The sequence below is a fragment of the Staurois parvus genome, unplaced genomic scaffold (genome assembly GCF_062004578.1).
Source record: "Staurois parvus isolate SC_StPar_1 unplaced genomic scaffold, SC_StPar_1.0 ptg000734l, whole genome shotgun sequence".
In the NCBI taxonomy this organism is placed as follows: Eukaryota; Metazoa; Chordata; class Amphibia; order Anura; family Ranidae; genus Staurois; species Staurois parvus.
The window spans coordinates 3,280,110-3,303,564 of NW_028318530.1; the positions used below are offsets into that span (position 1 = coordinate 3,280,110).

At 42.5% G+C, this 23,455-nt stretch overlaps 1 protein-coding gene across 1 annotated transcript in view; it reads right to left on the reverse strand.

The window, feature by feature from the left end:
* Positions 1 to 19,971, reverse strand: part of KLB (klotho beta) — a 44,948-nt gene extending 24,977 nt beyond the window's left edge. Inside the window, exon 1 of the mRNA XM_089654035.1 lies at positions 19,094 to 19,971. Within this exon, the coding sequence (XP_089510161.1) occupies positions 19,094 to 19,831 (738 nt within the window). The 5' untranslated portion in view covers positions 19,832 to 19,971. The remainder of the gene's footprint in view (positions 1 to 19,093) is intronic.
* Positions 19,972 to 23,455: the final 3,484 nt, after the last annotated feature.

A 23,455-nucleotide genomic window follows, 5' to 3' on the forward strand; every position in this document is an offset into this window, starting at 1 on the left:
GATGGAGGAAATAAATGGCTGTCTACTAGGTAGAAGCAGTATAGGCTTCTTTAAAGAGAAAGATTTTCAGGGATCGTCTAAAGGTGGATAGATTAGGAGACAGCCGGACAGTTTGGGGTAGGGAGTTCCATAGGATGGGAGAAGCTCAGGAGAAGTCCTGGAGGCGAGCATGGGAGGAGGTGACACAGGAACTAGAGAGCAGAAGGACTTGGGAGGATCGAAAAGAGCGATTTGGTTGATATTTTAAGACCAGGTCAGTGATGGAGCTGGGGGCAGAGTTGTGGATGGCTTTGTAAGTTGTTGTTGGTATTTTGAATTTTATTCATTGGGTGAGTGGAAGCCAGTGGAGGGATTGGCAGAGAGGAGTAGTGACACTGAACGGCTGGTAAGGTGGATGAGTCTGGCAGCAGCATTCATAAGATAACCAGGGAGGGAATTAGGAGCTTTGTGGTATCATTGGTTAAAAAGGGGCGTATTCTGGAGATGTTGCAGCAGCATGATTTGAACAGGGATTAGATGTGGGCCTTAACCACTTCAAGTCCGGACACTTTTACCCCCTTCCTGCCAAGCCAATTTTCAGATTTCAGTGCTATCACACTTTGAATGACAATTGCGCGGTCATGCAACACTGTACCTATATGAATTTGTTAGCATTTTTTTGAGACAGATAAAGCTTTATTTTGGTAGTATTTATTCACCACTGGGATTTTTTTTTTTTTGCTATGTAAATGAAAAAGTCCAAACATTTTGAAAAAAAGTGTTTTTCTTATAATATTTTGCAAATAAATAATATTTCATCATAAATCTTGGCCAAAATGTATTCTGTTATCTTTTTAGTAAAAAAAATAATAACCCAAATTAGTTTATAACTAAAAATTAAAATTTTTAAACTTTTGTTTTTACATTTTTATTTTATTTTTTATATTATGTTTTTTGTTGTTTGTTTAAATACTGTCACCCTAGCAGTACAGTGTCACCATGGTGACACTGTACTACTTGTAGGGGGTGCTGAAGATTTTTTTTTTTTACACTAATTGCTTTTACACCCATAAAGGCTGTAAAAGCAATAATTTATCCTTCTCTCTGGCTGCATTCTTGCATCCATTGAGAACTACTGTGTGAGCTGTGATTGGTCACAGCTTGTCACATGGTACAAGGCGGTTGTGAATAGCCTTGTACCATGTGACCTCTGTGATCATTCACAGATTTCACACGTAGTAAGTAATGATGTCAGAAGTGACATCTTGCTTACTACTCTTCATGCGATCACTGACTGGCCAATCAGTGATCACATGATCGGGACCTCGCACAGAGGTCCCGTACGACAATCGGTGTTCCACTGTGTGGGCACCGGATCGCTGTGCTGTGCGCTCCCAGGGAGCGCGCACAAGCAGGGGGCGGGGAGGCTATTTATAAATGGCCACCCGACCCTGCACTGCCACTGTCCAGCCGTTTATATACAACGGCCGGATGGGAGGTGGTTAAAGGATAGTTCAGAATCCAGGGTTACACCTAGCTCCCAGGCATGCAGCGATAAGTTGATAGTGGTGCTATTGATCCTGACCGAGAAATCAGGAAAAGAGGCATTGGGGGAGGAAATATTATGAGCTCAGTTTTGGATAGATTGATTTTTAGGAAGTGGTGTGACATCCAGTCTGATATGTCTGTTAGTAAGTAGTGATACGTGAGGAAATTGATGGGGTGAGTTGAGGAATAGAGAGATAGATTTGTGTGTCATCAGCATAGAAATGGTATTGGAAACCATGGGAAGCTGTCAGCTGACCCAAGGAAGAAGTGTAGATCGAGAATAGGAGAGGTCCAAGGACAAAACCTTTGGAGACCCCGACAGTAAGAGGAGTAGGAGAGGAGGAAGTAGAGTTGTAAGTGACACTGAAGGTGTGGTGAGATAGGTAAGATTCGAACCAATGGAGATTACAGTCACGGAAACCAAGTAAATACAGTTTTTTCAGGAGGAGGGGGTGGTCAACTTACTTATATCATTTTTACCTACTAAACATAACCTTCAAAGATATTCCGAGGAGTATAATCAAGGTGAAGAACTTGCAGGAGATCTAGGGGTGTATATAATATTCTGGCCTTGTGTTTAAGAACCCTTTCTTTTTCCCATTAGCAGTGGAACAATTTTTAAATAGGAGCACAGAGTACACTGGAGTGAGAAACATATTAGTGCAGCAGGTGCACAGTCAAGGTTCACTGATATGTTAGTTGGCTGAAAGACATGAGCCTTTCCTAACATGTCTGAGTAGAAGACAAAGTGTATAAGTCTGCATACAGTATTTATGCCTAACATTTCCTAAACACACATTGAGGCTGAGGAGTTGAGAATCTCACTTTAGTTAACCAATTATGTGAAAAGCAAATTATTGAGATTGTATATGACATCATGTTCAATGTTCATAAGGTCTTGAGCATGTTTAGCTTCAGCTGCTACTAACGCCTCCTTTAGACTGTGTTAGAAACAGTGTTTACATACATATATCACTATAGAGACTATTGATCGATCTTGAATAGCAACCTTCAATACCCAGTGACACTTTGCAGACCTCTAAACCCTCCTACACATTTTTCTAAAGGTCTTTCGGAAGCCTTAAGGTGGATGTAAATGGCCTGATCCTGTCTCAGCAGTTTAATGTAAAAGCCAATGAAAGATCAGGAAACGTATGAAGCCTACAATTGTTGGAAGTGCGTGTTATCGTATGCATAGTTTTCAATTTTTGTAATGTCTCTTTTTGTTGAGGATTCTTCTTGAAAACAGAATGAATTACGGTTCTGATCAGTCACAAGATACTTTATGACAGAGTAAATTAAAACTTAGGCCTCATGCACACTGGACAATATAAAAACGCCAGTAGCTTTAGCTGTAGTATACTGCATTAAAACATGAGTTTTGTCGCTTTTTTTAGCATTTTTGCAGTACCTTTTTTCAGCATTTTTAGTGTTTTCAGCATTTGCATTTTTTAGCAAAATTATATTCCCACACAATCTTCAGGCTCAAAAACACTCATAAACGCCAGATAGCTGTGGTTTTTAGCGTTTTTCAGCTTTTATCAGCGTTTTTCAGCTTTTATCAGCATTAGAGCATTTTAAGTCATCATGTACATTTTTGCAGCTGCTGTTTTTGGCATTTGACGTTTTTTTTACAGGCAATAAACCCCCCAGCATATTATCATATGTGTGCATGCACACATACATTGTAATCAACATTTTTTGGCAGGAGCGTTTTTTGGCTGGAAAAAAAACTTCTTCCAAGAAGACGATGATATTTATGCAGGACAATGCTCAATCGCATACATGGAAGTACTCCACTGCATCTCTAGCCAGTAAAGGCATTAAAGATGAAAGAACAATGACATGGTCCCCTTCCTCACCTGACCTAAACCCTAATGAGAACTTGTGGGCCCTTCTTAAAAGGGAGATTTACGATGAAGGAAAACAGTACATTATTATTATTATACAGGATTTATATAGCGCCAACAGTTTGCTCAGCGCTTTACAATATAATGGGAGACAATACAGTGACAATACAGTTCAATACAAGAGGGATAGGAGGGCCCTGCTCCTCGGAGCTTACAGTCTAGGAGGGAGGGGCTAGTGGTACGAAAGGTAGTAACTGTAGGGGGATGGACTGATAGGAAGAGTAGAAGATTCCATTATTAGCTGACGGCAGGATAGGCTTTCCTGAAGAGATAGGTACATCTCTCAGAACAGTGTCTGGGAAGCTGTGGTTGCTGCTGCATAAAAAGTTGATCATCAACAGATCAAGAAACTGACAGACTCCATGAATGGAAAGCTTATGACTGGTATTGAAAAGAGAGGTGGCTATATGTCTTCATGCACACTGAATGTTTTTACAGCTGCTGTTTTTGGCTTTTGACATTTTTTTCTACAGCCAATAAACCCCAGAGCATGTTATCCTATGTGTCCATGCACACATAGACTGTAATCAACATTTTTGGCTGTGACATTTTTAGGCTGGAAAAAAAACAGGACTAGTGGGTTTTTTAGTTGTAGAAACGCTCTAACGTTGAAAAACATGGTAAAATGCCACAAACTGGCTTTTTTGGACTTTTTTTGACCAAAAAAAAGTTCTTGGTCAAAAAACGCCAAAAAATGCAAATGCGGAAAAACCCTGCTAAACGCGGCAAAATGCAGCTAAACGCTAATGCAAAAAACACTAAAAAAAGCTTAAAAACTCACGTACATTGCTGGACTCTGGGACAGGTGAATCTGTGTTTATTAAAAGTCAGCAGCTACAGTTTTTGTAGCTGCTGACTTTTAATAAACACAAAAACGGCTGGAACTCCACTTTATTTTGTTAGTCATGTTCATCTAAATCTGCAAGCAATTGTAAAGCTGGCCATGCACTGTTTGAATTTTGTCCAGTTCCTGATGAGCTGGTCCAAAATTTAATCAGCGGGATACCCTGGCAGTCACCCCTGCAAAAAATTCCTAGCCTGAAAAACCAAAGGAGCGGAAAATTATCTTCCAAACAGTGGCTATGAGGCTCTCAAAATACAATAGCCACAGAAGGAGATTCAGTCATCTGCGCTGTTTAGCGTGGATGAAGGAATGGAAAAATCTATATGTGTATGGCCAACAGCTGTCTTGAGGTGTCTCCTTTGCCCTCATCCAGAGTTGAGACACCCTAAGACAGAAGGTGTGTTACTGGCCCCATCACCAGGTTAAAACAACAGAAAACAAAGCCTAAAAGAAGAAAACTAACACAGATACCACATTTCAGGATTAGTGAGCCGCAATATATTACATTTTTGTTTTTGGGTTTGCACTTAAATGACCAATAATTGCTAAAGAAAGGAAGATAGAAACTCTATTTGTAAAACAAATGAAAATTGTGAATGTTTGCATGCTAGGTTCAGCCTTGCTATAGTGTTCCATTAGTTGGGTGGCTGAGCCAGTAACTGACCACCCAACAAGAAATAAAAGATAATAAAGTGAAGGAATTCTAACACTGTGGGACGTAATGGACTTTGGTATACAGCCAGTGCTCACAGATGAAACAAGTTTTCAGAATACAGGTGAAGGTCTGTTTGGATTAGCTTTTGCTTCCAACCTTGAAAAGCACAGACATGTAGCTGTGTGTAGGTCTTCCCATAATCAGTACAAAAAAACATATAAAGGATAAAATAACCTGTCAAAGTTTATCATGCATAGATGACCAGGTTGGCTTTCATGAACAAGGACCAATCTGAATTGCACTGGATTATACAATGCGGATATCTGTAGACCTTTAGAGGATCACATCAAGGAGTTAGCTTCATTTTAGGTCCCTGCTGATCTTTGGTGGTTAGCCTTACATGACCTTCAACCATCTGCAGTGCATGCCTTCGCTTTCCTAAAGCCAATCAATATAAGAAGCTTGGTTTGTAGAAAGCACTGCAGTTGATCTTTGTGCTGCTCAGTGACATCATCAATCACAGAGAATCACTACTAAGGGCTATTGTCACTGACACATCACCATTATTCATCACAGCCATTCACACACTGCCATTGCACACTACTATCTGCAAATCCTCACTTCACTCACATACAAGAAAGTCTGTTAAAAGGGAAAAATAATGTTTTCGTGCATACATTTTCTGTTTATTTGCTATATTCAAGGCTAAACTAATAGTATTGATTTATCTGTAGACAACAGGTTGAGTTCAAGGCTCATTGTTACATGCTTAAGGCAACTTTCACATTCCTAGATTGCATAAAAACTCAGCGTTTTTGCTGTGTTTCCAGTGCATTTTGCACCTGTAAAAAAGGACATGCATCAAAAAACCAATAACACAACAAATGCATTTTTGATGCATTTTTGCCATATTGTTTATGTGTTTTCCATTCATTTCATTAGGGAGGTGCATTTTTTTACCACACCAGACATTTACCAAAAATGCAGTTTGCAGGACATTCAAAAAAGCAGTGGACCTGCAACTGACCAGTGTGAACAGTTCCATAGGATTTAACCTTTTCGCTGCCAGTTCCGTACACCGTATGGACCTGACAGCAGGGGGTTTTATACACAATCCAGTGGCTGCGGCCACTGGAATTGTGTACAAAACTGACAGGCATACTCCTGCCTGTCAGGTGGAAGTAGTCAAGCAGCTCCACTGCTGCCGATTGAATCCACAGCCTCTGGTTCCGGTGCCCGCCTCCTGCACTGGCATGCTCCCGCCATGTAACTGGGCTTCACTTGCCCATCTACGGGCCTGGGGAGTGCCATGGTGGGTGTCTATGGGTGGAGGGGAAAGAGGAGAGCGGACGATCGTCTGCACCCTTCCCCTTCTTTGTGTGACCTGGAAGGCGAGGTCCGTGACATCACTTCGGGGTCATGGCTGTCACTTTCCCAGCTAAAATAGCCGAGGAAAGATGTATAGCAATGCAGTTTGCATTGCAATACATCTAATGGAGCTCAGGGTATTTTAGACCCTGCAAAAAATCATCACATAGGGGACTTTGTGTCCCCTGTGTGATGAAAAAAAAAGTTAAGAAAATGAAATAAAAAAATAAAATTACACACAAGCACATAACACCCCCCCCCCCACAAAAAAAATGTTGAGCCCACCCCCACATATTCACACGTATGAACATAAACGCACATGTCAGGGTGCCTACACGTGAAAATGATGATTGCAATACACATAGTACATATCGCCATAAATGTCGGCGTGAGAGCAATAATTCTAGCACAAGACCTCCTCTGTAACGCTAAACTGATGACCTATAGGGGCTTTTGAAGTATCATCTATAGAAAATATAGGGTACTGAAGTTTGACGCAATTTCATAGGCGCACACAAATTCAAGGTTTGGCATGTTGGGTATCTATTTACTCTACACAACCTCATCTTTTACTTTTATTTTACCAAAAATGTGGGCAATGTATTGCGTTTGTTTGCCCTAAAATTCATTTTAGTGTGATTTTTACTGATATTTTGCATTTCCTGGACCTTTGCCATAATATCGTGTGACATAAAAAATTGGAACTACCACTATGTTATTCTCTAGGGTGTTTGCTTTCAGAAAATACATAATGTTTTGGGGGTTTGTGTAATCTTCAGGCCCAAAATTATTTTTTTAAATATGTGTGCAAAAAAAATGCAAAAGGCAGCACTGGCAGCAAAAGGGTTAATGGTCATGCATTTCTCTTCTGCTTTTTTTTTACGCAAAAAAAAAGAACTGATCAGTTTAAAAGCAGCCATTACATAATGGCTCTATAATCTATTTTTCATAAAACTGTTTCCATGTTGCAGGCGCAGTTGTACTAATTTTTCCCAGAGCATAATGAATGTGGTGAAGATCTGCTAATTTCCATCATCCAATCATGTGCAAGCAACTGTGCAATTCTTAAAATTTTCCTTGCATCTGATTAGTCATTCTTTACAAAGTGAAGCGTCACCACATTCACTAAGCTCCTGGGAAAATGAGTGCAACCGCACTTGCAAAGTGCCCAGTGTATTTGTCTGTAGTAAATCAACAAAAGCTCTGTGCTTAACATGTTTTGGTCATGCCCAGAGATCTCCAATTTTTTAAATCAGGTTAGACAGATCATTCACAGACAACGGTACATACAGCTGCTGAATGACTTGGCTGCCTTCCTTCCTTCTCCACCCGACCCCAATGTCTCTAAAGAGAAACAAATGCTCCCTCCTTATACATCTCCTCAATGCTGCCAAAGCATGCATGAACAGATCTAGGGGGTTGCTGGGTTGGGCTATGTCCCCCAGATTTTTGTTGTGCCTCCCCAAAGCCAAAGCTATCTGTGTGGTAAGAAGGAGCTCTGATGAGTGCCCAGGCACCAGTAACCCCTGTCCTCTGCCCTACCAAAAGTGACTTTTGTCCTCTGCCCTGCAAATTGTGACCCCTGTCCTCTTCTCTGCCAGTTGTGACCCTTGTCCTCTGCCCTGCTGACCCCTGTCCTCAGCTCTGCCAGTTGAGACCCCTGTCCTCTTCCCTGCCAGTTGTGACCCCTGTCCTCTGCCATGCTGACCCCTGTCTTCAGCTCTGCTGTCCCCTATCCTCAGCTCTACTGACCCCTGTACTCTGCCCTGCCAGTTGAGACCCTGTCCTCTTCCCTGCCAGTTGTGACCCCTGTCCTCTGCCATGCTGACCCCTGTCTTCAGCTCTGCTGTCCCCTATCCTCAGCTCTACTGACCCCTGTCCTCTGCCCTGCCAGTTGAGACCCCTGTCCTCTGCCCTGCCAGTTGAGACCCCTGTCCTCTTCCCTGCCAGTTGTGACCCCTTTCCTCCACCTTGCTGACCCCTGTCCTCAGCTCTGCTGTCCCCTATCCCCAGCTCTGCTGACCCCTGTGCTCTGCTCTGCTGACCCCTGTACACTGCCCTGCTGACCTCCCATTCTCTGCCCCCCTGACAGTTTTTATTACACTCCCACATCAGACAGGCCAGATCTGGCCCTGATGCATACCCCTATATTGGAAACAAACCACAACACCATAGTAGAGTTTGTGGTTCACCAAAATAGAAGAGGATACAATAAAGAGGAACAATGTTGTAACCGATGGTTCAATTGTACTGAGTTTACCCTATCCACAGATTACCAGGTCTCACTCACACCTGATGGGTAAAATGTTAACATTTCTGGATGCTGTGAACAATATGTGCCCATGGCAGGGAACCCTGGACAGCACGCCAAGCTACCCACCCACTCTCCCACCCCCCCCCCTTTTTTTTTTCTTTTCTCCTACTTCCTTTCCCACTATACTATTTCTAATTGTCTACAAATAAATCAACCCCACTATATTTTTCTTCGCCCTTGTAAGATCCTCCAAACTTTTTCTCCCTCTTTTTTTTTGTTTGTTTGGAAACAGTGAGCATGAGAGGTTGGCTACGCTCCTACATACAGTGCGGATATGAAGAATGAACATAACCTCCTTTATCAAAGCAGCAAAGAAAAAAAAAGAAAAAGGAATTTGGAGATTTGGAGCAGGCTAAGAGCAATAGAATTCACTTTTTTGAGTTAAGAATATATTTTTGAATATAACATACTTTTTTAAACCAGAGTTTAGTGTCACTTTAATTCTCTATTCATGGCTGTTTTGTTGAATAAAAAAGCATGTTGTTTACAGAACTCAAAAACTCAAGCTCAAAAATATTAAACAGAAAAGACTGATCAAAAACCAATACAGATTTAAAGTGGTTAGAAACCCTTACACATGCCTGCTGAAGTGATTCGCATCAGGTAAAGTACAGAGATAAAACAAATCATCCTCTATAAGTTTAGCCTGTTTATCTACAGTTCTTTCTCCTCTACAGCCTCCTAAAACACACATTTTACACAGCATCTCTGAACTCCAGAAGGCAGATGGGGGTGGAAAGGGGCTGATGTCACAAACTGCACAGCATAGAGAGGAGAGCTGCGGCCTGACCGGAGGCAAAATATACACCCCCTTCCATACAGTCTCATAGGGAAACATGCAAAGCTGAGACTGTCAATCACCTTCTGTGTGCTACAATTGTTTTTGTAATATAATTGCAAAGAGTGATTGGTAAGAAAAAAGTATTTATAAATACACTGTAAGACTGTTATTACAATGTATGTTGTAGTAGTACTTGTAACTGATGCAGTGTTACTCCGCATCAGGGGTGGACTGACAACTCATGGGGCCCCCGTGCAGTAAGGGATCACGGGGCCCCTGTGTCCTTGCCCAAACTAAAAAAAGCCTATGAAAAAGGTACCAGGGGCATCTCATGGGGCCCCCTACTGACCCCGGGCCCTCGGGCAGTGCCTGAGTTTCCAAGTGTGCCAGAGCTGACAGGAAGGAGAACTGTTAGTAAACAAAACAGTTCTCCTCCTTGTCGGAGATCCTTGGAAATCACCGGGCACCAGCGAGTAATCATCAGCTGGGACCCAGTGATATATATATATATATATATATATGTGTGTGTGTGTGATTTTGTGCACTCATGCCGCCCTGTAGCAGAATTTCTGCTATAGGGCGGTCGGAAAGTAGTTATTGAATAAACTGCAACTGCTTGTTGTTTGGATACATGCAGACGCATGCATACAGTGGCAGACAGCCATAGCTACTGTCAGCCTGTCATTGACTTGCACAGGACTTTCTGGTTGCAGATATCCACAGTATTATATTTGATGCGCCGTGGTCAGTTTTGCTGTTTGAATAAGTGTGCTATGGGTTATAGGTTATCCTGACAGCTGGTAGCATGGGTGGCTACTTTCTGATTTTAAGTCCACTTTAGTCGTTAACGCTTTCGGTAGAGGTAATGAGCATTTTATTTTTTGAGAATAGCTGAGGGACAACATTTGAACTTATTTCAAGCACTAAAAGCACCATAACAAGAACTACCTTAACCAGGCTGCAAGGTTAAATCATTTGGAATTAAGTAGGCCACTCATGTCCGCTGGCAGACACTAAAACCCTCATTGGGCACACTTTAGAAGTACATTGACAAAAACTAAGATATTGGTTAGAATTAATGCAAGCTGAGACTGGCCAGCACTGGCTTGAACAAAGTAAATATTGGATGTGCCTGACATAAGTCCATCATACATATAGGATAGAGGTCAAGGATACCACTATTCACTGCCGTAGACATGTGATGACAGTCTTTAAATCCAACTGTTGTCAGCTTGATTAGGTAACAGCCTCGTATCTATGATTGAAGGTAGTTGTCCCGCAGTCACACGCTCCCCTGGGGAACATTGATTTTGCAGGTTAGAAAACTTCTCTTGATTTTGGTTATTGTTCTCACCCCCTACATCAGCATCAACTTCATAGTTCTGCAAAGCCAGCCTTTTCTCATGTATGGAGTACTCTGTAGCCTTAGTACATGTGCTTTCAGGACAGTTGGATCTTTGCTGTACATCCAACCACTCTCAAATGTCTATGTCTATATGAGCAGAAAAGTACCCAAAGACACAAGACTGCTATTGAACAAATTAAAAAAGTAATATAAATCCTAAATAAATTGTTTATTTAAACCAATGGTCTCCAAACTGCGGCCGGGGGGCTGGATGTGGCCCTTTGCTTGCCTTTATCTGGCCCTTGAAGCACATTTCCTCCCACTGATACAAGACACTATTCCTTTCCTCTCACCAACAATGGGGCATAATTACTGCTACTGATGTCCACAATGAGGCACTATTTCTCAAATTGACACCAATGATGGGAAACTATTCCACCCACTGACACCATTGATGTGGCATTATTCCTCCCACTGACACCAATGATGGGGCACTATTCCTCCCACTGACACCAATGATGGGGTACTATTCCTGCCACCGACATCAATGATGGGGCACTATTTCCCCCCCAATGACACCAACAATAGGACACTATTCCTCAAACTGACACCAATGATGGGGCACTATTCCTCCCACTGACACCAATGATGGGGCACTATTTCGCCCCCCAATGACACCAACAATAGGACACTATTCCTCAAACTGACACCAATGATGGGGCACTATTCCTCCCACAGACACCAATAATAGAACACTGTTCCTCCCACTGACACCAATGATGGGGCACTATTACTGTCACCAACACCAGCAATGGGGCACTATTTCCCCCCAATGACACCAACAATAGGACACTATTCCTCAAACTGACACCAATGATGGGGCACTATTCCTCCCACTGACACAACGAGGCACTATTCCTCCCACTGACACAACTGGGCACTATTCCTCCCGCTGACACCAACAATTGGGCACTATTCCTCCAACTTACACCAATGAAGGGGCGCTATTCCTCCCCCTGATACCAAAAATGCTTTGTTTACTTCCACTGATGCTGGGACAATTTCTACACCCAATGGCCACAGTCTGGCCCTCGAACGTCTGATGGACAGAAAACTGGCCCTATGTTTAGAAGGTTTGGAGACCCCTGATCTAAACTACTGTGTATCATAAAAATGTTTTTTTTTTTGTTTTTTGCAGTGTCTAGGATTCCCAGTACATAGACCTAGCTGGCTGGTAACTCTTGTGTACACAATACTTTTAGTTTACTGGGCCACAGCAGATTTATATCTTAATGCCTGCTTTTATTCACATGTTCAGGGGTGTGGAGTTTTTAAAAAAAATTGCTTGTCCAATGAACCAAATCAAGGTCCCAGTCTATTTGTCCCTCATGACAATCTACTTGTCCTGATAAAAAAATAAATAATTTTAACCAAAACTGTATTTAAATCTAAGGTGCTTTTAGGAATATCTGGGGTTTTAAAAATAAAAGGGGCATTATGGCGACTTAAATTTTTTATTTAAAACTTTTTAACATTGCGCTAATTACCTCCTAATCACCTCCCTGCCTGTCTCCAGCACCACACCTGGGTGAGGTTGGGTGCTCATCAGGAAAGGGGAGTGTCAGCTCTTGAGTGCCATTATGAAAAGGGTCCTGTCCACGTTGTTGAGGTGCATTCCAGACTCTCAAGGGATAGAGTAGAGTGGCATGTAGAGATAAGTGTTCACATAGGATTTCTATTGACAGGAGTTTTTGCATTGAAGTGCATAGAAAGCGTTTTTGCATTGAAGTCAATGGGAGATGTTTTTACATTGAAATCATTGGAAGGCATTTTTGCATTGATGTCAATGGAAGGTGTTTTTCTATTGAAGTCAATGGGAGGCAATTTTGCATTGAAGTCAATGGGACACGATTTTACATTGAAGTCAATGGGATGCAATTTTGCATCACAGTCAGTGGGATGCAATTTTGCATTGAGGTACAACTGGATGCAATTTTGCATTGAGGTTAATGGGAGGCAGTTGTAGAGATAGAGAGCCAGCAAAATCGCACCTGTACTAAATATGCACAGAAAATGGAATGCAATTTCAGTACACATATGTGTGAACCCAGGCTAAAGAGACTGCTTGCCCACAGCAGGGCTAAATGTAAAAAAAATGCACCTGCCTGGAGCCTGGAGCTGAATGTCCCGGGTGTCAGCCGATATAAATTGTGCAGCCCTGCTTGTTACTTGTGAATATAATAGTTGTTTTAATAAAGGAATTTATTATGCTTTGTAAAAATGTCCTATCTGTGGGCAAATTATTCTTCTTTAGAGTCTGGAACAGCTATCTGCATAGGCAGAAAAGGATAACTTGAGAGAGACACTGCAGTTTGGAGGATTCCTTGTGAGCCAGATTGAGCTTGTGTGCATATTCTTGAGAAAGAAAGGCATTTTAGTCTGGTGAGTGAAGATCTTATTATTGTGGTGAAAGGGATCACTGTGATTTTTCTGGGGCAGTGCCTAGGAGGACATATCTCACAAGGTGGACAGTTTTTTCCTTGCAATATGTATAATATTTTTTCACAGAAAAGAGCAATGAAAGCTTGATGTGGACACTTTTTTTCCTTTTCACATTGGCACATTTTGAATCACTATTGGATTAATATTTTTCATATAAGCACAGGACATCATTGAACTTTTATCGTTATTTATGTTTCCATTGACACAATTTTATTTGGATCACTTTAAATGTTTATTATCATTATTATGAGGTATATATCACTGCACTGTACTATATGAGGCATTATACTGTAGACTTCATTTATTTTAAAGCATATATGCTGTGGTAAGAAACATAGGCCCAGCTGCCACACTTATGCATCCACAGCGGAATGAGGTTCTGTTCTGAGAGCAGGCTCACATGAAATAGAAGCCGTACTTCCTAGACAATAAGGCCCATGTAAAGAGCCACAGGGAGGTAATGTAGCTTCTGTATCATGTGAGCGCACTCTCAGCACAGAACCTCATAATGCCATGGAAGCATATGTGTAGTTGGCAAGAGGATAAAGAAACTTTCTATGTAGTACATGTGAAGCTAAGTAGCAGTACTGAAGAACAGATTAAAGAAAATAAAAAGTGCCTTTTATTTTTACCATCCATTGTGCTTGTTCTGAGTAACCAATGGAAGCAATGGAAATATGTAATGTTGCTGTCTTCTATATGTTTTGCAGACCCACAGCTTGAGGGAACAGATTATGAAGGTACCACTATGTTTACATGCTTGTGGAATGGAAAGGTTCACTTAGATTTAGGATAACTGTCACTTGGTCTGGTCAACAATGATGACGTAAGAAAACAATTGTTTGTCTGCATATATGGCCTCTCTTTGATCTATCCCAACATTTCTAAGATGACAGCTCTTGGCTGCCTCCAGAGAAGTCACACAGGGCATAACTATACTCAGCTGATGTTATGTGCTTATAGAATGAGAGTTCTGAGCGATTGTTCCAATCATCTGACCTCCTTTTTGTGTCTTCAGGTACATTTTACCTTTAACCACTTGCCCTCCAGAGGATTTACTCCCCTTCCTGACCAGGCCAATACGGTGCTGCGTTACTTTAACTGACAATTGCGTGGTCATGCAACTCTGCACCCAAATTAAATTTATGTCCTTTTTTCTGACAAATTGAGCTTTCTTTCAGTGGTATTTGATCACCTGTGCATTTTTTATTTTTTGCACTATAAACAAAAAAAACCTGACAATTTTGAAAAGAAAAAAAAATTTTTGGCTATTTTTTTAAAACATATCCAGTAAAATTTTTTTTATAAAATCAAATTTCTTCATAATTTTAGTGCAAAATGTATTCTGCGACATGTCTTTGCTAATAAAAAAAATCCCAATACGTGTAAATTAATTGGTCTATGTGAAAGTTATAGCATCTACAAATGGCGGTATATATACTGGAATTTTGTTTTTTTATATACTAGTAATGGTGGCGATCAACAACTTATAGCAGGACTGCGGCAGGCATTCTGACACTAACGGCCACTGACCACCAATGTAACAGAGCACTTCACTGACCACCACTGTAACAGAGCACAGCATTGACCACCAATGTAAGGGGCACCACACTGACCATCAGTTTAAATGAAGACATCACTGGCCACCTATGTAAGAGGGCATTTTTCCACTGACCACTAATGGGAGGTACCACAATTCTCAAGGTCTGAGTTTCTTTTCTGATCATTGGTCATTGTTATTATTTATTTCATACTCTAAATGTGCCACAACCCTTATTATTTTTTTTTTTACTCTTATATCTTAAACATTCTATACACACTAATGTCCACTGAGCTGTAGACAGGGGCATATTTACCACAAGGCAAACAAGGCATTTGCATAGGGAGGCATTTTTTAAGGGGGCAGTACAGCCCCATGGAAGGAAGAACATATGCAGCATGAGAACCAGAGGGGATCTGAAAGAGTCTGCGGGCTGATTGATGGTGTATGCAGAGCCCGACTGCCGTACCCGGGGATGTCCATTGTTGTACAGGTGAGTGTCTTTCTCTCTGTCGCCAGGGAGGTGGGTGTTAATGAAAGGCTCTCTCGGGTGGGGGGTGATGGGGCAGGGGTGTTGTTGGTTACTGTCAGGCTTTCTCCGTGGGGGGGGTCTGGTGTTGGTCAGTGTCAGGCTCTCTACACTGGGGAGGAGGGGCATCCAATTTTTGTGTTGCCTAGGGCAGCACAAAACCTAAATACACCACTGGCTGCAGATATAATAATTATAAGCAGGGCTTCCTTGATCCCTTAAAGGGAAAGTACGGCCAAAGCTATTTTGCTGTACTTTTCCTGTGGATCACACAAATGCAGTTCGTTCTGCACTCTTCTGACCCATTTTTAGCTGACAGCAGGCAGAAGCCCACTGTTGGCTGATGCCACTCAGCCGATTCAGGCCGGGGATAGATCCCGACTTCAAAGTCGGGATTCAACCCAGAGTCTGGAGTGACACTTTGCTCAGCCTCTCAGTGAGTCGCTGAGAGTCTGAGCCAGCCGTTCCCTCCTCCTCCACAGCCCAGTGCTCCAGTGAGCACTGGGGGGGCAGAGCAGACAGCAGTGAATGACAGTCACTGCTCTCTGCTCACAGCAGCAAGGAGAACTCAGTGAATAGCTGTCATGTGATCCCTGAGTTCTCATGTGATTATGTGATCCCTGAGCCGGCGAGGGACTCATGCTGCATCCACCTAGGTAAGTATTAATGGGGAAAAAGGAAGTCTACACTACTTCAAGTCTTATTAGTTAAAACGATTGAGGCAGGCCAGTCTAGAGTCTGTGTAATCTACATTTAGCTTGCACTCTGGCAAGTTATTTATTTAGAGTTACATTTTGTAACATTTGTTTGCAATATTGTTCTTGCATCTTCTACACAGGAAACAATGATTGTCTTAATTTAATAGCAATATAACCTGCAGCTAGCACAACTCTTTCTGCAGTAAACTAGTCATTCTTTAATGACCGCATTTTCTCCTTTCCAGGACTAGCCCAAAACAGAAAACGTATATATTGCAGCTTATCAGTACCTAAATGTGGTGGCTGCTTTTTCTTTTTTAGCCTTTTTTTTTCTCTTTTGTTTAAGCCAAAACGTTTTTCTTTAATTTGGATAGAGCAGGGAATGGTAAGTCTTATTCACATTCACTTGGGGCAAGTCTCAGCAGCAAATATCCGCAGATTCTTGGAGCGGGAGGAATCACTGGTGTTTGTGTTTAGCTATGACTGCTCTGCCTGTGTGAATGACAAGCTGCAACAGCCAGATATGTTGTTGGCTGTCCGAGGGTAAATGCACATGCACTTAGGCAGTCATCTGACCCCAACCACAGGTAATCTTTGAATTTGCATTTACCCACATTTCCTGATAATGTCAGCTTGTCATTTATTCACATGGACAGAGCGTCCGCTGATAAACGTGTGATTGCCCATGTGAATGAGCCAACTCAGAAGTTTGGATTTTCCCTCACTTTCTGTCCTTATCTCCTCTTACTTTTCCTAACAGCAATAAAAATCTCACAGAAGTTCTAACTCGCCCCCTAACCACTGAAAGTTTACAACTTTGCAGCTGGCTCCTGTTCTCACAGTGCTGCTTCCCTGAACTTCCTGTCTTCACAGGAAAGAGTTACCAGTGGACAGTGCAGTCTCCAGTCAGTCGGTTAGCTTGGAGAAGGGAAGGCAGGAGCAGGGGAGTGGATTGCCACTATAGGGCTGTTTTTATTGATGCACAAAGTGTATGGAAATACAACTCTTGTCCCAGCATGCAAGGGTGGCTTCATGTGATGCTGCAGGAGTAAGAAGCAACCCTGAATCAGGGAACCTGGGACAGCAGTCACCAGCTTAAACAGGAACATAAGTAAGGATTAAAAGGTAAAGCTGCATTTTCAGTAATTGATTAAATTAGCTGCTGATAGTGTTTAAAAATGAATGTTTAAAGTGGTATTAAGCCCAAAATCAAAAATTCTATATATTGCAGCTTACCAATCATTGGATGCAGTGGCTGCGTTAGTTTTCTTTTTACAGCTTTTTTTTTCTGTCTGTTTTCACCTGGTGATTTTGCCAGTAACACAGCTCCTGTATTAGTGTGCCTACACTCTGGATGAAAGATCAACAGAGACACTTGTGGACAGCAGCACTGTTATTCTGTGCAGAGGGTAGTGTTAGATGGGCTAGCAGATTTAGATGTTCAAAGCAAATTGATGATAAACTGCAGTTAAAGCAGTTGTAAACCACAAAAAAAATCTAAAAGAACTTCTCCCTGCAAGTTAAGAGCATAATGTGCTAGTATGCATCGCACATTATGAAAGACTTACCAGAAAATGAAGCCTCCAGTGGAGCACTGTCACAGCTCCTCAAGGCTTCCATCTTCACCCAGTTTTCCTTCAAGGTTCGTGGGCAGCGCTACAGTGCTGGCTGTGCCGCGATGACCTCACTCCTGCGCATACATGCAGGAGTTTTGGTCGCAACACGGCACACCATTCATTCAGAGCTCAGTGAGCATGTGCTGGTGACATCACTGGCGCTGCTACAGTAAATATTTCCCACACAGTGCACATTTAGGAGATATTTACAGTACCTACAGGTAAGCCTTATTGAAGGGTTTAGTTCCACTTTAACACTTTTTAAGCAGCAACAGTTTTTTCCTTTAGGGATAAAGGTTTTTACACAAATAAATGCTGCCCATTGTAAGCAGCCTGTCAGTGTTAAATGGTTTGTCTCAACTCCCTAACTGCTACACAGGGCTGCTGTTAGAAACCGCAGCGCCCCATACAGCCGACCTGACAGACTCCCCCCAAAAAAACACAGTTTACTAGGCTTCAGTTATGAATGAACACTGCAAGTGATCAGTACTGACCACTCATTGTGTTCATTCAGAAAAGAAAGGGGCTGGTAAATATGACATATTTACAATACCCTTCCCCCAATCTCCATGCTGAAGGCTCCTTTTGCAGCTGCTGGTGGGAAGGAGAGTGGGAAAGCTGGCAGCAAAGCAGCGGTGGTTACACATGGGGGGCCTGGGCAGCAGGGGGAAACATATGGTACACAGGGAAGGTGATGGGTGTGTGTGTGTGGGGGGGGGGGGGGCAATTACTGGAACTGATCCCCTGTATGGCTCTCTCTGCAAAATGTAAAAGCCAGCGGGAGGGAGAGAAGAAGCCAGCTTTAGGCTGCTGCAGAGAGAGCCATACAGGGGGATCGGTTCCACCATGCCGCTCACCCTGCCTATATCCAATTCACGGAGCTGCTTGGTCCCCCTCCTGGCTGGGGCCACACAGTTGGACTGGTGGTACTCCTTTATCCACGGCCCTATTGCTACACCTGCAGGAGAGCTTGTTCTGTTGAAAAACAGACTTACTGGCAGGATCACCAATTGAAAAAAAAAGAAAAAAAGCCTTAAACAATTAAAAGTAGAGCAGCTGTCACATCTAAAAATTGGTCAGCTGCATTATAATAAATGTTTGCTTTTGGATTTAATACCAGATTAATATCATGTAACCTTGCAGATGTACTGCATCCAGATCACAGTTTATACAACAGTAGCAGTTTTTTTTTATGTGTGCAAATATTAAGGTAATGAACATACAGTAGATCTCCTACAAAAACTCAAGGCATATCGAAAAACAGGAGTCCTGGGAGTGTGAACATGTTAGCATTTTTATATTTAAGTTCATTGTGAAAGAGTCCTGACAATAACTGTACAGACTGTTGAGGACACTTGAAATAAACTGACAAGCACCCGAAAATGGGTAGCAAATATCTCAAATCACAAACAAGAAGGTAATAGAGATTACAACAGGGAAACATTTGTCTATACACGGATTTACCTTGATGAGGTTGTGGGTCACTGCTGCCACCTTTGCTTCTCCTCCTTTCACCCAAGGGGCATGGGTCCCTGTGCCATAACCATGCCAGGCTACCAGGTAAGGGTTGTGCATGGTGATCCAATATTTCACTCGATCGCCAAATTGCTGGAAGCAGAAGGTTGCATAGTCATTGAAGAGATGGATGACACTCTGGTTTGCCCAGCCGCCGTGCTGCTCCTGGATAGGGACAGGTAGGTCCCAGTGGTAGAGGGTGATGATGGGCTCCTTGCGCTTACTAAGGAGAATATTGATGATACGGTTGTAGTAGAGGACTCCCTGCTCGCTGGGGATGTTATTCCCCTGTGGGAAAAGCCTTGGCCATGACAAGGAGAAATGATAAAAATCCACCCCTAGGAACTCCAAGGCTGGCAGCTCTTCTCTAAGGAAGCTATCTGAGATGCCTTCACGGTGCCCAGATGTGCGGTTCGCCACCCAGGGCTGGCGAGATTTCATAAACTGGTCCCATACAGATTGTCCTCTGGTGGGGTGGTCTTCTTCCACCTGCAGAGAAGAGCTCCCTACACCCCACAGAAAGTCACTGGGGAAGGTTCCATGGGTGAAGAGTTGGCTTTCATTTAAGGGGTTCACTTGACTCATCCTTCTCCAGACTTTTCTGCCTTCTCCGGGTCCACCTGCGACTTGCCTTGTGCAAAGCAAAACCACAAAGATCCAGCAGCCTTTCAGCCAAATGGCATCCATGGTCCCCCTCTATGGTCTCCTGGTTTGGGGGCTTCTTTTATGCATTAGGATGAAGAATCTTCCATTCAATGGCTGAGGGTCTGCAGAGAGAATAGATGTCCCACTGACCCTGCTCTGCTGACTTCTGCAGCCAGCGCTGTCTTATCTCAGCTGCTCTATAGAACTGAATTGTAAAAGTGCTGTCAATGATTAGCTTGAACTGTGTGCTCAGGGGGGGTCGATGACGGTGGGGGCGGTGAGTCCTTGTATCAGTTCCATTGGTAGCTTGATATTTCTGGCCAATATGCTACCTATCCTAGGAGAACTCAGACCTACCTATACACCTCTGTTATAAGAGCTTCCTTAGGTACAATTCTATGCTAGATTCTGAGCTTGTTATAAAACTAGAAAGCCCAGCATGCCCTCCCAACCTATAAATTGAGATATAGGCTCTAGATGCTCGTTATATCCAAGTCAGGGGCTTACTGACCATTTGGAAACTCGGGCACTGCCCGAGGTCCCGGGGTCAGTAGGGGGCCCCATGAGATGCCCCTGGTACCTTTTTCATAGGATTTTTTGAGTTTGGGCAAGGACACAGGGGCCCCATGATCCCCTATTGTCCGGGGGCCCCATGAGTTGTCAGTCCGCCCCTGGGTAAGGCATTAGAATCCTGAGTACAATGTCAATTTCTGAAAGTTTTTTTTTTAACTGCAAGACTAAGCATGCCCTGTTACCATTGAAAAGATGCAGTGGAACTGCAAGACTAAGCATGCCCTGTTACCACTGAAAAGATTCAGTGGAACTGCAAGACTAAGCATGCCCTGTTACCACTGAAAAGATTCAGTGGAACTGCAAGACTAAGCATGCCCTGTTACCACTGAAAAGATTAAGTGGAACTGCAAGACTAAGCATGCCCTGTTACCACTGAAAAGATTCAGTGGAACTGCAAGACTAAGCATGCCCTGTTACCATTGAAAAGATTAAGTGGAACTGCAAGACTAAGCATGCCCTGTTGCCATTAAAAAAATTCAGTGGAACTGCAAGAATAAGCATGCCCTGTTACACAGCTTTCTGTGTAACTACAAGAACAAGCCTACTATGCTACCTCTGAATATTTGTCACTGAGAACAAAACTATGAAATGATGTGGAACTACAAGATGCAGCATGCCTATTCCAGCCCCTCACTCACAAGATATACTGAGACTTGTAGTTCCACAAATTACTGTGTGTCCCAATTTTCCTAGCTCTACATCTCCTGAATCACATCACCTCTACATCTCCTGACTCACAGGACATACTGAGATTTGTAGTTCCACAAACGACTGTGTATCCAAATTTTCCTAGCTTTACATCTCCCGAATCACATCACCTCTGCATCTCCTGACTCACAGGACATGCTGGGATTTGTAGTTCCACAAATGACTGTATACTTATAGCTTTCCAATCTCTGCATCCCCTGACTCAGACAGCACACTGAGACTTGTAGTTCCACAAATAACTGTGTCCTCAACTTGCCTATCTCTGCTTCTCTTGATTCTCATCTCCTCTGTATCCCCTGGCTTAGAATGCATACTGAGACGTGTAGTTCAACAAATGACTGTGTGCCCCCAACTTTCCTATCTCTGCACCCCCTGACTGCATCTCCTGGCTCACATAGCACACTAAGACTTGTAGTTCCACAAATGACTGAGTGCCCCAACTTCCCCAGCTATACATCTCCAAATTCACATCACCACTGCATCTCCAGACTTGCAGGGCATACTGAGACTTGTAGTTCCACAAGTGACTGTGTACGTGTAGCTTTCCTATCTCTACATCCCCTGACTCACATGTCCTCTGCATCTCCTGGCTCAGAAAGCACACTGAGACTTGTAGTTCCACAAATGGCTGTGTGCCCTCAGCTTGCCTATCTTTGCACCTCCAGACTTACATCTCCTCTGTATCTCCTGACTCATAAGACATACTGAGATGTGTAGTTCCAGAAAAGACTGTGTGCCTCCAGCTTCCCTATCTGCATCCCTTGCCTTATATATCCTATACATCTCCTGGCTCACAAAGCACACTAATGCAGGCCATAGACGGGTTGTTTATCGGCCGAATTTTCATCCGAACGAAAAATCGGCCGATATTCACACCGTTAGTGGGGCAATGTCGTCGCCCGATTTTCGCGGTTCTTCTTGTTTCTTTTTATTGGTCATGCTGGAAAATCTATGAAAAACGGATGTTTTTCGTAAGCATTGGTGGCAGCAACGACCGATTTTTCATTTATCGGCTGACAATTTGGCCGATAAATGTCCCGTCTATGGCCTGCATAAGACTTGTAGTTCCACAAATGATTATGTGCTCCCAGCTTCCCTATCTCTGAATCTCCACCTCAGCCCTAGCTCACACTATTTCAGCCAGCAGCCAACATGTCACTGGTAGTAAATAGTCGTTTATGACTGTAGATAAAACTGGGAACAAGAACAGTCAAGGTCTTATGAAAATAATTATTAATGCTGGAAAATATAGCTGCTGGGCATTGCAGATAGCTTTTCTAGGAGAGCCTTTTAAGCAATGATGCAAGAGATCACTATACCTATCCACGTGTGCAGTGTCTATTTACAGTACATGGTGAAAATGAATCTTTTTTGCAATGCAAAGATTTTCCAAATTGTTATCATTGCAGGTATCAATCATGGTGACACTTGTAAATAAAATGTCCTATTTTGTGTTTGTGATGTGCTTGTTTTACATAACTATCACCTCTAGTCTCATGTAGACTTCATACCTGTGACAGTGTAAACAGAAACGGATCTACATCTTATCATACTGGATAAGGGGCAGGAGATAATGATACAACACTGAAAACTGCAAATCTAGGTGCCTCACATAGCATTTCAACTAAAATCTCTGTATATCTCCCAAGAAAAGTAAATCTTTCACCCTTGAAAGTGCAAAATATCAAAACCTTTTCTTCGCCCTTAACCCCAAAACCTAAATACCCTTCCTTTACTTCAAAATATTCCAAATATAATTCAAAAATATTCACCAAATGTCCCAAATAAAGTTCCAAAATAAAGTCCAAAAGTAATCCGCCCAATGTCCACACTATTCAATCTTCCAAACGTGATGAGATGTCCAATTTGTTATTCCAAATCCAAGATACCTCAAAAAATATAAACTAAATATAGTGCATTACCTCTCAAATAATATTCTTTAATACCATGCAGACACTCGTGGAGAGAGAGAAAAAAAAAACCCCTTTAGGGTCGTGACGTCAAGACGCATAACCGGAAGGAGCAACACAGCCATCTTTGTTGTGGGACTTTGTCTGTATGAACTGATGGAACAGGATGGACGTGCTTTCAATGTAAGCAGTTAATAAAATTTGTGTTTTACTTGTACACTCCACTAAATCTTGTCTTCTCTGCCTTATGAGGAGCGGGGAAGACTCCATTGGATTGATCCACAAGGGGAAAGGTGTATAGTACCCTGGAATGTTGGATATACTTTTTGTATCCTGGAATATTGGAAACGCTTTTGTAAGCTGCAAGAGGGTAATAGTATGTTATCCTACTAGTGTGGTGGCACTTGTTTGGAATGGTGCACTAATCACAGTTTGAGTGGTTTTTGTGAATTTTCACCTGGCTAGAGTGATGACA